At 35.4% G+C, this 17,500-nt stretch overlaps 2 protein-coding genes across 6 annotated transcripts in view; both read right to left on the reverse strand.

Annotated features, from left to right (window-relative positions):
* Positions 1-682: 682 nt before the first annotated feature.
* On the reverse strand, positions 683-11,832 carry sav1 (salvador family WW domain containing protein 1). The gene is given in 5 exon segments (NM_001004560.1): positions 683-1,660; positions 5,021-5,170; positions 5,788-6,058; positions 8,966-9,430; positions 11,415-11,832. Coding segments are annotated over 5 exon segments (1,194 nt in total). The 5' UTR covers positions 11,509-11,832; the 3' UTR covers positions 683-1,446.
* A 2,129-nt stretch (positions 11,833-13,961) lies between these two features.
* The window catches only part of nin (ninein (GSK3B interacting protein)), a 41,827-nt gene continuing 38,288 nt past the window's right edge, over positions 13,962-17,500 (reverse strand). For 2 of the 5 annotated variants that reach the window (XM_087279611.1, XM_087279606.1), the window contains 2 exons: positions 17,298-17,500; positions 13,962-16,824 (listed from right to left, as the gene is read on the reverse strand). The exon at positions 17,298-17,500 is cut by the window's right edge and continues 38 nt beyond it. In XM_087279611.1, the coding sequence (XP_087135737.1) occupies positions 17,323-17,500 (178 nt within the window). In that variant the 3' untranslated portion in view covers positions 13,962-16,824; positions 17,298-17,322. Of the gene's footprint in view, positions 16,825-17,178 lie in introns of those variants that run through there. The other 3 variants (XM_087279610.1, XM_087279609.1, XM_087279612.1) reach the window with 2 other exon arrangements.

Here is a 17,500-nt window from a genome sequence, read left to right on the forward strand (position 1 = left end):
AACTGGCTGAATAGATTCAAAATTGAAATCTCTAAGGGAGTCATAAAATGAGCCTATTTGGATGAAAGGAAAGAGTTTCTTAAATAAGTTCATACCTTTGCTAACATTTATAATCATAAAAAAAGGCCCATAGACCTAGTGGTTAAGTGCGCAGACATAGACCATTTTGAGGGATGTACTGTAAACAATAACAATGGTCCTGACGTATTTCCTGTTTTACATTTTAAATTTCTATTGCTTTTGAGAATCCAATAAGAGCTACATTTTGACAAATAAAGTTACGATAGCTGTTATAACATCAAGTTGTGATGATTGACTCCCCTCTTGTTACAGTTAGAAATAGTTTGACAACAAGAAGGAAATGTTCATGAGGCAATGACATCACCACTTTGAAATGGTCTATAACACCATGGTGCTCACGGCAACCCGAGTTCGATTCCAAGCTCCAGGTCTTTTGCCGACCCTTCCACCTCTCTCTACTCCCAATACTTTCCTGTCTGTAACCTCCACCATCCTTTCCAATTAAAGGTCAAAAACCCCTAAAAACAACTTTAAAATAATAATAATAATAATAATAATAATAATAAAGTAAGTAAATATAAAGAATTTATTCAAAATTATTATGCAGAAAACTGAGAAATATGGAAAACAATCTCACCCACACACACACACACACACACAATACAAGGTCCTGGTTTATTTAGTGATGATGCTGAAAATACTTTTTACACACATTTTTAACTGGGGAAAAAACAAGCACTAACCTCTTTAAAAACGCCTTCACTTCATCCAAAGTGACGATTCAGCCTCAAAATGTCATCTTTAAATATAAGAAGCTAATTCCTTAAAAAAAGGAATCCAAACAAACAATCAAGGACGAACTTACAAAAATGTCCAGGTCATATTTTACTTCAAGAAAATAAAGCACCATGAAGATTGCTCAACATTTAGAATACTAAAGCAACTTTAATTACTATGATTAAAAAAAAAATAGTGACTTTTATTATTTATTATTTGTTAATTAAATGCTAAACAATCCAAACCAGGCTTCATTTTCTTTCCATAAACTATAAATTCGGCCTGAAATGTGACCTGGATGCATTTTTGTGTGTTCGCCCTAAAAGCGAAACTATCATTGCAAATAGGATTAAACATAAATCAGTGATAACTGATAGAAGTGATTGTCCATAAAGACAATGCCATAAAGAATGAGTGAGTCCTGCCATAACCCACAGCTGCCTGCAGGCCAACATATGCACAAAGACACACACGCACACACACACTTCCAACACACAGTCAAAACTCGTAACACACTGCTGTATAATAATAGAAGAGTAATAGTGTAACGTTCTGTGTAGAGTCTCTCTTTGGGCTTTATATTTGGAGTCAGATGTGAGAGTGTAAGGCACTGATAAGTAAGCTGTCTGAGTGTGTCATAACAAACAGTCAGATGTTTGGAGGGTAGTTTTTGGCTGGTTGCTGAGCGTACCACTGCTGCCGCTGTTTGCGCGTGTCCAGTTCGGTCAGCAGCGCTTGTCGATATGCTTCATAAGATTTGACGATGCACTCCAGCTCCTTCATGAAGAGCAGCTTCAGCATCCCCTGATATGTGTCCAGATCCATCAGCTGGAAGAGCTCCCACTTCAGGATGTGGTCATATCTGGGACGGAAAAACACATACATACACACGACTAATGAATTAGGACTCTACCAGACTTATGGGTTGCAAGAAACAGTCAATTAAAAACAATGAATATTATATTTTATTACTATATTATATTTTATCATATTATATATAATATTTGATTAATAAAAAAGGTTTTAGTTTGATGGTTTTTCTTTTATTTATGATGTAATTACATAAAAAGTATATACTTAATTTTTCCTAGGCCAGCCGAGAGACATAGGGCGTACTCAAACTATGCCATCCAAACCATGCTCAAGCCTGTTTCCCGGATTGTTTGAGAAGTGCGAGTGCTCTGAATCGGGCTCAGGCGCAGTTCAGTTGGCCGAACCAGGCCCAGTTGGAAGAGGTGTTCGATTCACTTGGGCTCGCCTGAGCCCGAAACTGAAGACGAGACGTTACTTTTAAGGGACTGTTGGATATGGGTTTATTAATCATTCATACTGTTCAATGAACGTAGATTATTAAAAACGCAAACCCCTCACTGCACGACAGCTGCACCATCAGCAAACCTCCTAATTCCTGCAGCTTGAGGACATTATGATTGTTTACGAGCGTCAAAAATGGCTGATCTGTTCGGCGAAATATTTCACTGAGTGTCGCTGCATCCCAAACGACTAAAACGATATAAAGAAATGTACACTGTGCTGAGCGAGAACGCTTCTCACAGCACATCATCAATGACGTAAGTGTGCTTAGGCGCGAATGCAATGAGAGTGCAGGCCGTTGAGGGAGACAGGAGGATGGACAAGCGTGCTTCAGCCTGGTTCGATGCGAGTAGTGCGAGTACGCCCATAGTCCCACCAGCCTGTCTTGGGTCTTCCCTGAGGCCTCCTTGAACCTTTGAACATTAGATACGATAGCAAATCATTCCAATTTTGTAAAGGTTTCGAGCCACTTTCTAGTTACAGTTTTCTTGTTGGACGCTAGAAGTATTTTTAATAAATACTTGTCTTATATCATTAAAGTTGGCTGCTACAGGTATATTTTCCAAGTAAATTGTTGTAAAAGAGATGTCCATTCCATCACTAAAATATTTTGTATTACCTAACTACAAGTCACACGTTTGCACTACATTGAAAATGATTGGAAGCTGCGCCAGAGATGCACTAAGACAGCATATTTTCCATAAGAATAAATTAATATTTCAATAAAATTATTTATTTACAAAAGATGCAAGAAATTGACTGTTTAGAATATTATTTACAGGATCTACAGGTGTATTTTATTTAGAAGAGATGCAGCTTATTTTCGACTTACAATATGAAAAACATCGAAAACGATTAATTTTGTTTCCAAACATTATTTATTTTCCCTTTTTATAGGAAAAAAGTGACTTGGTTTTAGACAATGTGTGTTTTCATTCAGTTGTTTATTGTTAATGTTCAATAAATAATCATAGATTGTAGATAATGTGTGTTTCCTTCAATTATTTTAAAATAATTTAAAATTTAATAATTTAATTTAAAAAAAAAAAGTAATGCACTCTTCATTTAACAATCTGTCACTTGTGATATGTGAGCCTATTTACTGTACAAAACCTCTCAGTGAATTATGTGGCAAAAAATGAAATAAAATAAAATCAAACAAAAAAATTGTTCATTAATCAGAATAGAGTTAAAATTTTAATCTAGTTTTTGATTTTAGGCCAAATCGCCCAGCCCTACTTGACATCTCCAAAATATGTGAAAATGGTTTGCTAAGTCTTCTCCACATCTCCTCCAGCACTTTCCCAGATCCTTCTTCTGAGTTTGCATTCATGCAAACTGGGGATTTATAAAGTATCTAGTCAGATTCCTCCAGCAAAAAACTCACCACATACCAGAGCTGGAAAAAGTGGCATGAACAGAGCAGATATTTAACCAACATAATTACTAGAATTGAACTAAAATAATCGACATGTCTATTTCTTAAACACTGTTAAATATACTGTTGTCAACTAAAATTCATTAATTCATTCATAAATATATTTTCAGCTTAGTTCCTTTATTAATCTGGGGTCGCCACAGCGGAACGAACCTACAACTTATTCATCACATTTTTACGCAGTAGATGCCCTTCCAGCTGCAATCCATCACTGGGAAAGTCAACTAAAATTGACTACTCAAAATATTGTCATTGAATTGAAATAAACTAGACAAAAAGAAAAAGCTAAGTTAACACAATAACTTCTGTAACAGTATACAAACAATACAATTATAGTTAAATATAAACCGTGTTAAAAATATGTCTAGAAGAGTAGAAGAGTAGAGCTGTAAAAAGTAAAAGTGCTGTTATACATAGTTGTCCACCTGTTACCACACGTTAGCTGAATTCCATATTAATGCAACAAGCTGCAATGTTGTTCAGCAACCATAAACAATCTACAGTTACATCATGCCTACACTGATCACATGACACTTCCTAACTAAAACACTACAAATTAAAACTAAGGCCTTTACAATAAATGACTGGATGGTACATTATGTCAGATTAAAGTCCATCTGAAATCGAAATGAGTTTTTTGGGTGTTAGTATTAATAGTTTAGTCTTAAGGTCATCTATAAGCTAGTATGCGTTTAAAACAAAGACAGCATCTTTTTTAGAAGATATAAGCATTCAAAACATGCATGTTCTCAGTTCCGAACAATTTTCCATGACAGAGCACTTTAGCTTCTCATCAGACTGTCTGACCAATCGAAATGCTCTTTAGTATCTCAATGGCACATAGTGCTACTAAACAAGGGACGAACAATTTAAGCAATGTAAATAAGATTTCAGAGACACAAGAACATAACTGGATCATATGCACTAGTCATTTAAATTATTCTTTTTTTTTTTTAGGTAAATTACCTAGACAAGACCAGCATTACTATTATAAGCTTCCATCCACATATGGAATATGGAAAAAAAAAAAATAAATAAAAAGTAGGATAAACTTATCCATAGATAAACTACAATGTAATCACATTTGCCAAATAAATTCCAGAATGCACAGCAAAAAAAAAAGTCTTGTGATTTTGTATTAACAGATCACGTAACAAAAATAGGTATGATGGGGTAGCACTAATGGGCCAATCTATCACATTGTTAAATATTTAAACTGTTGATTTGGTCATTCCTTATTCTCCATGGCACAGTGGTTTGATATTATTACTTGCCAAAATTTTCTTGAGCCCCTGTGCTCCCAAAGAGCAATCTCACACCACCAAAAGCCACCACACGCTAAATGAGTTTCCACAATGAGAATCATTGTGTTAGAGTTAAAATCGCATCACACGCTGAACAAAACTACATTTCAAGGCACTTGAGGGGACCTTTAATGTTGGACAATCTGTGTGAGAGTGTGAAACTTACTTTAGTGGAGCTCTGGCGTACACCTGTAGCCAGTCTGGAATCTCAGCTGAGTGATATGGGTTTGCTGGTACCAGTACAGGCGGGTTGCGTTCTGGTGGGCGGGGCTGGTAGGTGACGGGTGGGGGAGGGGGCTGGTCATAACGAGGCACACTAAAACAAAGAGAGTTGGCATATTTTAAAAACAAAATGGCATCAAACAGTCTAGATAATCAGTAATATAATATATTATCATAATGAACATACACATATCATATACAGTTCAAGTCAAAATTGTTTGTCCTCCTGTGATTTTTTTTCCCCCTTTTTTAAAAAATATTTCCCGAATTATGTTTAACAGAGCAAGGAAGTTTTCACAGTATTTCCTTTAACATTTTTTTCTTATTTGTTTTATTTCAGCTAGAATAAAAGCATATAAAAGTGTATATATTTTTTAAGGTCAATATTTATAGTCCCCTTTAAGCAATATATTTTTTCTATTATCCACAGAACAAACCATTATTATACAATGATTTGCCTAATTACCCTAACTAGCCTAAATAACCCTTTAAATTGCACTTTAAGCTGATATCTAGTACCTTAAAAAAATCTAGTAAGATATTATTTACTGTCATCATGGCGAAGACAAAATAAATTATTAGAAATTAATTATTAAAACTATTATGTTTAGAAATGTGTGGGAAATAAAAATCTTTTCTTTAAACAGAAATTGGGGAAAAGTATACATGAGGGCTGTATATCATTATACCGTATGTTTAAATGACACTAACCTGGGTGCACAGGGGTGTCTGTACTGGGCACGTTTGTTGATGTGGTCAACATAATAGACTCCAAACTCGGCCGACTCCACCCTCTCCCAGCCTGGCGGAAGCCCCTCCCTCTCCAGCGGATGGCTCCAATGAGTCGTGTTTGTGTTGTGATCGATGAAATACTTCCTTCCTCGTATCGTCCAATCTACAGTCCAGCCAGGAGGAAGAGCCGCCTCCTCCCCGCTCATGGTCGTCAGATTACCCACTGACTTTGCTGGCACTCGGCCAATTGCTAGAAAGAAAAAAACCCACACATTCAGGAAAGTATTACAAATATGTGTGGAAAATGCTTCTAGAATGAGCTATTATAAGTTTGAATGAAAAAGGAGGTGGAGTGAAATGAAAGAGAGACGAAGAGCAAACAGCAAGTCACAGCTGCAGATATTAAGCTAAAACCCCCAGAAGACTTTCAAAAGTTCAGCACAAAGAAAAAAAAAACACATACGCACACACACACACATCATCACAGGGTGAAGGAAAGGGCAAACAACAAATGTACATTTCTCTCAGTCTCACAGATCATGAGAAACTGCAACAGAATAACAGTGGAGAAAGTGTGTGTGTAATGTATATTGTAGGACAAGAAAAAAAAAGGAATATTTCTGGTCATAAAAAAAAAATAGCAATCATTTCAACCTATCTCTTATTTTAAACTTTAGCAAGACTTTAAATTTTGTAAGATTGTTGAATTTTCTATTAGCCAATTTTTAACATTTCTATTAGAACATTTTTGAGTGATGCAAATAAGTTTTTTGTATTTCTACATCCCATAATTATTCATTCATTTTCTTTCCGGCTTAGTCCCTTTATTAATCTGGGGTCGCCACAGCGGAATGAACCACCAACTTATCCAGCATATGTTTTACGCAGCCGATGCCCTTCCAGCCACAACCTATTACTAGGAAACACCCATACACTCCTATTCATACACTATGGACAATTTAGCTTACCCAATTCACCTATAGCGCATGTCTTTGGACTTGTGGGGGAAACCAGAGTACCTGGAGAAAACCCACGCAAACAAAGGGAGAACAAGTCCACACAAAAATGCCACGACAATCATGCCAACCACTGCACCACTGTGACACCCTAACATAATATATGCAGGTAAATATTGTTTTTTCTTTTAATTTTGATTAAACTTTACATGATTTCAAATTATATTTAATAAAATATTTTTGATCTAATTTATTAACCAGTAAGCTTTCTCTCACAGTCTCATGTTCAAACAAAGAATAAAGATTTAATATTATTAAGTATAGAGTATGACTATTAGGTGTATATATGACCTTACACAAATTGTGAAGATTTTGTTAAAAGAAAAGCAGACATCATTGGCAGGCATGCACGCATCCTCTCATTAGTAAACAAACAGTGCGTCAGCTCATGTGCGATTTCGCAGCCACAAATTTGTCATTACAAGATGACAAATGACATTTTTGGGTGAAATATACCTTATAAATACTGTATGTGACAATTTTAACACCATTTGGAGGTGTCAATGTTGCTGAGCAATGTATATACAACAATGTGAAGACTTGTGCGACCACTTTTATACTTCTGTCCTGACCATGAAAATATGATTGGCTAAATTGTAAAAAAGCTTAATTAAGATCGGGTGTAGGGTCGAATAAAGATCTATCAATAGAGAGCTATCTTTTTTGGTTAATTGTGCAGCTCTAACTCCTATTGTATTTGTTCCCCCAATTTGTTGCTGACATTCTCTCAAATATCTTCCTTTATGTGGATTCTTGCACTGGCAAACCATTTTGGCTTTATAAGACATCAACGTATTGTCAGAAGCCACAGTTATTATTTTGTTGAACCTGTATATGGTTTGTTTGACTCCCAAAATGCTGGTAGCCACTGAATTGCATTTTATGAATTACTAAAAGCACAAATGTTTCAAAAACAAATCTTCATTAACATTTTCCTGAAGAAAAGAAGTAATCTGATCAAATGTCATCTTATTATGTTATTTAAAAAAAAACAAGAGAATGCAATATATTTAACAGAAACAATCTCTAAACTTTTACATTCAGTTGAAGTCAGAATTATTAGCCCCTCTTTGAATTTTCTTTACTTTTTAAATATTTTCCAAATTATGTTTAACAGAGCAAGGACATTTTGAAAATATGTTTGATAATATTTTTTCTTCTGGAGGAAGTCTTATTTGCTTTATTTCGGCAAGAATAAAAGCAGTTTTTAATTTTTAAAAAGCCATTTTGAGGGTCAAAATTATTAGCCCCTTGAAGCAATTTTTTTTGATAGTCTAAAGAACAAACCATTGTTATACAATAACTTGCCTAATTACTCTAACCTGCCTAATTAACCTAGTTAAGCCTTTAAATATAACTTTAAGCTGTATAGAAGTGTCCTGAAAAATATCTAGTAAAATATTATTTATAGTCATCATGGCAGAAATAAAATAAATCAATTATTAGAAATTAGTTATTAAAACTATTGTGTTTAGAAATGTGTTGAAAACATCTCTGCGTTAAACAGAAATTGGGGAAAAAAATAAACAGGGGGCTAATAATTCAGGGGGCTAATAATTCTGACTTGAACTGTATATTCATTCATTCATTCATTCATTTTCCATCATCTTAGTCCCTTATTTATCAGGGGTCACCTGAGCGGAATGAACCACCAACTTTTCTGGCATATATTTTACGCAGCGGATTTCCTTTCAACTGCAACTTGGGAAACACCCATACACACTCACATTTACACACCGATTGGACTTCGGGGGAAACTGGAGCACGTGGAGGAAACCCACGCAAACACAAGGAGAACATGCAAACTCTACACAGAAATGCCAACTGGCCCAGCTAGGATTCAAACCAGCAACCTTCTTGCTGTGAGGTGACAGTGTTTCCACTGAGCCACCAATTTTACATAAAATCCCTCTTTTTTTTTATATTATTCGGCTGAAAAAGAAAGTGAATCTATGTTCAGTCAGAGGAACCTGAAGAATCTCATCCAGTAAACAGCAAATGTTCTCGTAAACACAGCAAACGTCAGTGTATTTATAGTAAAGAGTGACAATCATGTTTGTTACTCCATGCAGAGTCTATTATAATGCGTGCAAGTCTGTGCATGTGATGTGTAAATGCACACCAGTTCAAAAGTAACTCACCAGGTGGAGGGCGGCTGTGTGGCTGAGGCGTCTGGGGCTGTCCTGGGTTTCGTGGGAAGTTGAGTTCATTGTGGTCATAGTATCTGTAGTTCTCATTAAAGTGGTCTGGTCTGCGTGCTCGTCTGGGTTGGTTATTGTAGTATGGTTCTGGAGGATAGTAATACGGGCCGTTGTCTCCGTTCTCTGTTACAGAACTGGCATCGCTGATGTAGGATGGTGAGGAAGGGGAGTAATCACGATGAAGATGTGGCGGGGCAGACAGACGGTGACTCTCTCTGCGTGAAACCTCTAGCGGGGTCCGTGGAGGAGCATTGCGCAGGAAACTCTTAGGGCCGCTAACATCTCCAACAGATCCAGTGGTGTACGGACCGGGACCGGGACCAGGCACACCAGCCGAAACCGGCTCCACTAATGGAGGTTCGCGTCGAAGGAACGTTGGATGGCGGATAAATGAGGGCATCAAATCTGAGAACAAACAATGGGGGGAAACCTGGAGTAAGTGGATCAATGCATACTTTAAGGGATAGTTCACTCTAAAATAAAACATCTGTCATTATTACTCATCATTTGTCCAATCCCATATGAAAATCTTTGTTTTCCTGAACACAAATCAGGCCTGTAGCCAAGGGGGGTTTGGGTGGTTCAAAAGACAAACCTGCTACTGACAAAGTCCAAAATTTGACCCCTAAATGAGCTAATTTATCCCATTTTCACTGCTATGTTATCATAAATTGTGAAAATTATACACAGAAGAAGTCTTTAAGACTTAAATAATTTTAATAAAGTATTTATTTTAATAAAGTATTTATTTGCCCACAGGCTATAGTTTTTATTTTAAAACAAGTTTTACCAGATTCCTATTTTTTTAATGATGGATGATAATAAATTTGTATGTTAAACACTAATCTCATAACACTATTTATAAAACTGGATTAACTTGCTTGTAAATAAACACTTCGTAGTAAAATACTATGGTGGGCACTTTGGACAAAATTGTAGTAAATATTTTTTTGTGCATCAAAATAGTGTGGTTATGATTACCATCCATCAAGCTGATCCAGCAAAGATTAGTTCTTAAAAAGTCACTAAAATGCATAATTGAATAGAAAATGAGGAAAATAACTGCAAAAAAGGTCAAATTTTCATTAAAAAGTACAACTCGTTTCAATAGGCTGGCGACAGGTCTGCAAATGAATGTATTTGGAAGAATGTCAGTAACTAAACAGATCTCGTAGCATATTTACACCCATTATGTTTACTTTTCCAATTTTTTCCTGACATTCTTTTAAATATCTTCCTTTGTGTGGATTAAAAACATTTAAATAATGTTCAGTTTCTTGCACTAGGAGATTATTTCAGCTTCATACAGTAAGATATCAGTGTATCGTCAGAAGCCAAAGGTATTAATTTTATTTTGTCTGTATATTGTTTTTTTTATTTTTTTATTCTCAAAGTGATGGTGGACCTTTTATTAGCATTTTATGATTTTCAGCTAAAAATCTTCTTTAATGTTTTCCTGAAGAAATAAAGTCTACTTAAAGATCATCAAGTGGCCTGAGAGTAACATAAAAGCTATACCTTTAAATTTCCGATATAGGTTTATAATATTACACTAAAAATGTCTAGAATAAGATACTAAACAAACATACAAGACAATTTTTAAGCATATAGATTTTCTAAACTACAATTATTTTCCATGTCTTCTAAACATCACTTTAAACACATTTCAAGATAAAACATAAAATTGAAGATAGTCTGATTTCTACAAAACACATTTGTTAACATCTTGCTGTTTTGATTACTGACTGATGAATTAGTCTCTCTTTTGATGCCATTCAATTATGCCGTTTTGACAATTTGATCCGAAATTTGGCAACAAATACAATGACAGTATTACCATATTGAACAATTATGTTTAATAATATACTGTGTTACTGCTGTGTGAAGATTTCCGAAATTTCAGTCAGTTTAAAAATAATTATTAGCAAAATATTAAGGTGTTCTTTAAAGAATAATTTTCTTAAACTGGGTAACGTTAAAGCAACAACATTCTACTTCTGGACCTTTGTATTTAAAGTAAATAAAAAGATATGACATTTTAAACTAATGACAACATATGCTAGTGGTAAGTGAAAATGGTTTTAGATTAAAGTATTAAATATGAGCAATGCCACATTATCTTTTGATTAATTCAAAACGTATAAACAGGACTATAATAATACAGGTCTATTAGGTTGATAGTTGTGACTGTGTACACATTGTGCTGGCTAATTGTTAAAGAGAATTATGTTACTTATTGAAAGCCTTATGCACTTAAAATTGTGTTTTACTCTCAGGGTTCTGATTTCAAACACGGTGTAATGACTACATTATATAACAATGTAGGATATTTAGTTTGCCATTTTTATATTTTGGGGATTTGTTTGGCAGATTGACTAAAATTACTCACTTCTCAGAAGAGGGGACGTTTCTTTCTTCACATATTTGCCCTGAACTTCGGGTGGTTTGGACGCTTCGTTTTTACTCTTCTTTCTGGAGAGCATTGTTAATCCGAATCGACTCTGGACCGATTAGACTTCGGTTTCATCCTGAAATCCGGATCCAGGTTGGCACTGACACGCGAAACCGAGTCCATTTCGGAGCGTTTAGCCCGATAGCTAATTTTGAGTCATCATGGCTACAGTCTGAAAACAAGCACAAAACTGGCCATTCGTTTGCGTTTAGTGGACGTTTGGCAGTTTTCGGTGTTTAGTCGAACATTACGAACTCTTTCCGACGATTAAATAACGTTAGTCTCTCCCGAGCGCTGTCCAAACAACACCCAGAGAAAAGCGCACGAAAACTTTTACCAGCTGAATGTCCAACCCAACCCAGCCCTCCACATCTCCTGCTGATCCCTGATCAGCTCTTACTGGATCCCGCGCCGCAGCCTGATCTCAGGTCAGTTGTTTAGACCCGAGCCTCACTTCAGATCAGCATACTTTATAGTCTGATTCAGTAATGTTTATTAGTCACTCTAAAAGAGTCCACATATTTCAATAATACCAGTTTAACCGCGCTCATAAGTGTCTTTAACCGCCTGATCCTAGATCAACTCTCTCTGGATCGCTCCCTCACCTTACCCTGATCCTAGATCAGATCTGCCGCAAGCCAGATCCTCAGGGAGCAAAGCATTGTGGGAAATATTTGACTCGAACTTTTTTTCTAGCACATATTTAAGGTTTACAGGACAGATATGCGATGGTTTATTTAACATGTAAGGTTAATTTGAAGGATAAAAGTGCTGCGTTGTCAGATAAATGTACAAAATAGGACCTAAAACCCCACAAATGAATGAATTTTCTTTTTTGAACAAACATTTTTTGAGAAACCTTCAGAGAAATCAAGTGACCCCATGGCCAAGCCCAGTGTCTCTGTATTTACCATTTACGTGTTTGAGTAAAACACACTCTTTGTTTATTTTGGAACCTGATTACTTTTTATTTTTAAATTTAAAATGTTATTTATAATGGGCTACACGGTGGCTCAGTGGTTAGCTTTGTCGCCTCACAGTAAAAAGGTTGCTGGTTTGAGCTCTGGGCCAGTTGGCATTTCTGTGTGGAGTTTGTATGTTCTCCCCGTGTTGGCGTGGGTTACCTCCAGGTGCTCCGGTTTCCCCCACTGTCCAAAAACATGCGGTACAGGTGAATTGAATAATGGCTGTAGTGTATCAGTGTAAATGTGAGTGTATGGGTGTTTCCAAGAGCTGATTTGCGGCTGGAAGGGCATCCGCTGCGTAACATTTGCTGGATAAGTTGGCGGTTCATTCTGCTGTGGCAAACCTTGATAATTAAAAGGACTAAGCAGAAGTAAAGGGAATAAATATAATTTAGAGAATTTTTAAATATATATATTTTAAATATTCATTTTTAAATACCAAAGTTTTAATCTCAAAACATATTTGATAGAATAACTCTGATTTTAATTAACAGCAAATTAACACATTTGTAATACTGGCAAAGTAATTTTTAGTTGATTTACATTTTTACGTTATCAAATAGGCCTACACAAATAAATATTTATTTATTTTAACTTTGGAATAAATGTCAAATGTATCTTACAGAATAAAATATTAGCATTTTACTCAAACACAAACTAATAAATCCTAACATATATATTTTTAAAAGATCTCTATATATTTATATAGGCAGCACGGTGTTGCAGTGGGTAGCACAATCGCCTCAGCAAGAAAGTCGGTGGTTTGAATCCTGGCTAGGTCAGTTGGCTTTTCTGTGTAGAGTTTGCATGTTGTCCCTGTGTTTGCGTGGGTTTCCTCTGGGTGCTCCGGTTTCCCCCACAAGTCCAAAGACATGGTACAGGTGAATTGGGTAAGCTGTACTGTTCGTAGTGAATGGGTGTGTATGGATGTTTCCCAGTGATGGGTTGCAGCAGGAAGGGCATCCACTGCGCAAAACATATGCAGAATAAGTTGGCAGTTCATTCCGCTGTGGCGACCCCAGATTAATAAAGGGACTAAGCCGAAAAGAAAACGAATGAATGAATGAATATATATATTTATATAAACATAAAACAATGCTAGAGAAATTAGTAATTTAGTAAACACATGTTCACATAAATAAAGAAGCAACTCAGAAGTATCATGCACTTTTAGTGTTTAATTGGTGCTTTTTTCAAAAGAGTAACTTGGTAACACTTTATAATAACGGTCCATTAGTTAATGTATTTACTGAAATTAGGTATGAATAATCTTGTACAGCATTTATTAAGCACATTAACTAATACATTAATAAAATCCAACGTGGTGCTTGTTAACATTAGTTAGTTAACATGAACTAACGTTATTTAATTTGTAAAACATTAATTGACCAAGATGAATAAATACAGTAATAAATGTATTGAATTGTTTGTTCATGTTAGTAAATACATTGACTAACAAATGGACCTTTATTTTTAAGTGTTACCAATGAATTCTAAAATGAAAACTCATGTACGGTGCTTACTAAAACTATTCTTTAATGAAGATAAAAACAATTATGCTTCAACATTCAAATGTCATACAATCAACACTTAAAACAATACATCATTTACATGACAAATACTGTAAAGCATATATAGTTTAAGCTTCACCAAAGGCTTTGTTACAATGCTAAAAATGTAAGGACAACATATTTCAGTGCAATTTCGACATTTTTAAATGCCTGTAATTCTTTGTACATTTTCCCCTCCAAGCATCAAAGCTGGTAAACTGCACTCGCTGAGAGACGCCTGAAATGAAACATCATAACCAGCAATTTTCCTCTCCGCACACAAATTATACAGCGGTAACCATGAGGCTGACGTCTCCGATCTCAAGGTTTCTTTTACTCCGCATAAATATTTGAATACACCCGCTATTATTCATATTCACAGTGCTCATCACACACGATTATGGTTCAAATATGAAAAAAAGGAACACAAAGATCTCCTGCACTTAAAGTCATGTCATGGGATGTTTTCTGGTGCAGATTCTCAAGCGAAAAAACATTTATATTGACTAAACAAGCCCAAAGACAGAATGCACTATAACAAACAGGAATAAACAGTGAATAAACAGTGTGGCACTTGCCCTTTAATTTCCTTCTCTGAGAAGCAGGGAATCACTGACCTTGTTTGCATTACATTGAAAACTATGTGGCGATAGGCATGTGTGTGTGTGAGAGAGAATGCTGGGGCCTCAGCTGTTGGACAAGCCTCTCTGGGTTTAAGGAATTTCACCATCACTTAAGATGACCTTCCAACTGCAAACTGAAGTCCAGAAACAACGGAAATATTATTAAAGTTGCCATCAAATTAAAATGAACCATTCTCAACCATCCTTTTTTAATGAAACATTGCAGTATTTTTGTAATGACAACAAATTGGGAATTGAAAATTGGATTTCAGCAACAGCAAACCAACAAGCCAATCCATTTTTCTTGTTGGAAAAGCTCTTTTCATTCACATACAGACAACATTCATTCCATGCCAACTTCAAAAGTACTATAAAAGCAAACATTGTTCAGTCAGAAATAAAAAACGAATGGGAAAATCTCAGGAACACAAATTTCAATCTGTTCATTACACAAATCTTTTATATGGCTTCAAAGACTTTGTAAATACCATATAGTGCACAGTTCATTTAAATACATGCATTTTTGGAGCTTAACAACACCCTGGTCACCGAATTCTTGTGTTTTATAAAGAGCAGATTGGACATTCTTATAAATATATCCTTCAGATGAACATCAACATTAGGATGACCTAATCATGTGCAGTCATATTTACACATTAGTATTTCACAGGTGAAATCCATTCATTCCAACAGGAATCAAACGTTTACTATATGGGTGATATATGATTTTCTACACAGATGCATGGTAGTCACGCAAAAGTCTCAAAGTCTGTTTTAACAAGTCAACATATTTGCAGCAACTCCATGTAGTTAATCCAAAAGCAAGTCAAATCTAAACAGATCCTGAAATCTTGAAACTGCTCGCTAAACTCAAATTACAAATCAAGTTTCCAAACGAGCAACAAATTCTTCGGTCCTATCAGTTTTGTTTCTCTGATTCAATTTAAAACATGTTATTTTCAGTTAGTCCCATCAAGGTTGACAAGTACTGCATTTCATGACAGCACTTTCCTTTATAGCTGTTTCAATGTTAACTACACAATGCAGATCTCTGAAGACGACCCCATAAGGACGTGATATGTGATGGGATGTTCTGCGATGTCATTTCTTCAGTCAAAACCAGCAAGGCACACACTAGTCCTTAAACAACAGATATTGGTGCTCTGAACAAGAAAATGCATACAGACCATGTGGCTATAAAGAACCATGTGGCTATAAAGATCGATTATTGGCTATTCTAACGGGAAGGTGAGGCTTCCATCACAAGGGTTGCCATATCCGCTTGTAAAGTCGTGATGTATAAAATACTGTTTCCTGGTCCAAGCCCCTACTCAGTTGAATTAAGAAAATATTCGTTTACGACCTTTCATTTTTAGTCATGTCACACATTAAACTGAATTACATCTAAAGTCATGGTGTACACAACAGTCTCTGGACTTGCTGCATCACAGACATCGATATCTTAACAATTTATAAAAAATTGATCACTTTCTGGCTGTCAGATATTAGGTATATACAGTTAAATTCAGAATTATTAGCCCCCCTGTTTATTTTTCCCCAATTTCTGTTTACCGGAGAGAAGATTTTTCTCAACACATTTCTATTCACATTTCTAATCATAATAGTTAATAACGCATTTCTAATAACTGACTTGATTTATCTTCATATTATATAGTGAATATGATGACTGGATATTTTTCAAGACACTTCTATACAGCTTAAAGTTATATTTAAAGGCTTAACTAGGTTAATAAGGTTAACTAGGCAGGTTAGGGTAATTAGGCAAGTTATTGTATAACAATGGTTTGTTCTGTAGACTATTGAAAAAAATAAAGCTTAAAGGGGCTAATAATTTTGTCCCTAAAATGATGTTTAAAAAATTAAAAACTGATTTTATTCTAGCCGAAATAAAACAAATAAGACTTTTCCTCCAAGCAAAAGTATTATCAGACACACTGTGAAAATTTCCTTGCTCTGTTACACATCATTTGGGAAATATTTAAAAAAGAAAAAAATTTGAAGGGGGCTAATAATTCTGACTTCAACTGTATACTGTATAATAGGGGATCATTATAGGGATAGTTCACATAAAATGAAAACTCTGCAATCATTTTCTTACCCTACACGTCACAAAAGATATTCAGAAAAATGCTGGTAGCTGGCACCCATTGACTTTCATGAGAATGTCTTTCCTTTATGCAGGGGTGGACTTAACCAATATGCGAGGTAAGCAGCTGCTTAGGGCCCTATATATCCCTATATAAATTTTATATTGTAATAGTGGAATAGTATTGTATATTGTAATAGTAAATAGTGGATTATTCCTTCTGTACTGCACATGAGATGTGAGCTGTTCCCACCGAGGAGAGAGGGGAAAAAAAAAAAAAAAAAAAAAAAAATATATATATATATATATATATATATATATATATATATATATATATATATATATATATATATATATATATATATATATATATATATATATATATATATATATTTAGAGCAAGAGAATGTTTTGATTTTCAATGCTAGAGCCCCATACCTTGAATTGTGTAGAACCCCAAATCCCTAAGTCCACCCCTGCCAATGTGATAAATATCGGCTTCTGTATTCAACAAAAAAAAGCTTTAAAGCCACACAAGAAAGAATAAATGAGGTCATCTTCATTTTTGGGTGAACTATCCCCTTCAATAACAGCGTGCAATCAGGAGCGTGTAAAGTGGTAGGGGGCAGGGGTCAACGGTGACGGGCCGAGATCGCGAACAATCTTGTTGAGGCTAGAAATCTTCTCCTCCAGGAGGAAATTCTTCTTCTCTGCTACTTTCTGCCGTTGCTCTGTCTTCTCCAGGGCTTTGAGCAGCTGAGCGTTCTCCACATACAGG

Source organism: Danio rerio, chromosome 13 (assembly GCF_052040795.2).
Source record: "Danio rerio strain M-AB ecotype USA chromosome 13, GRCz13ab, whole genome shotgun sequence".
Lineage (NCBI taxonomy): Eukaryota > Metazoa > Chordata > Actinopteri > Cypriniformes > Danionidae > Danio > Danio rerio.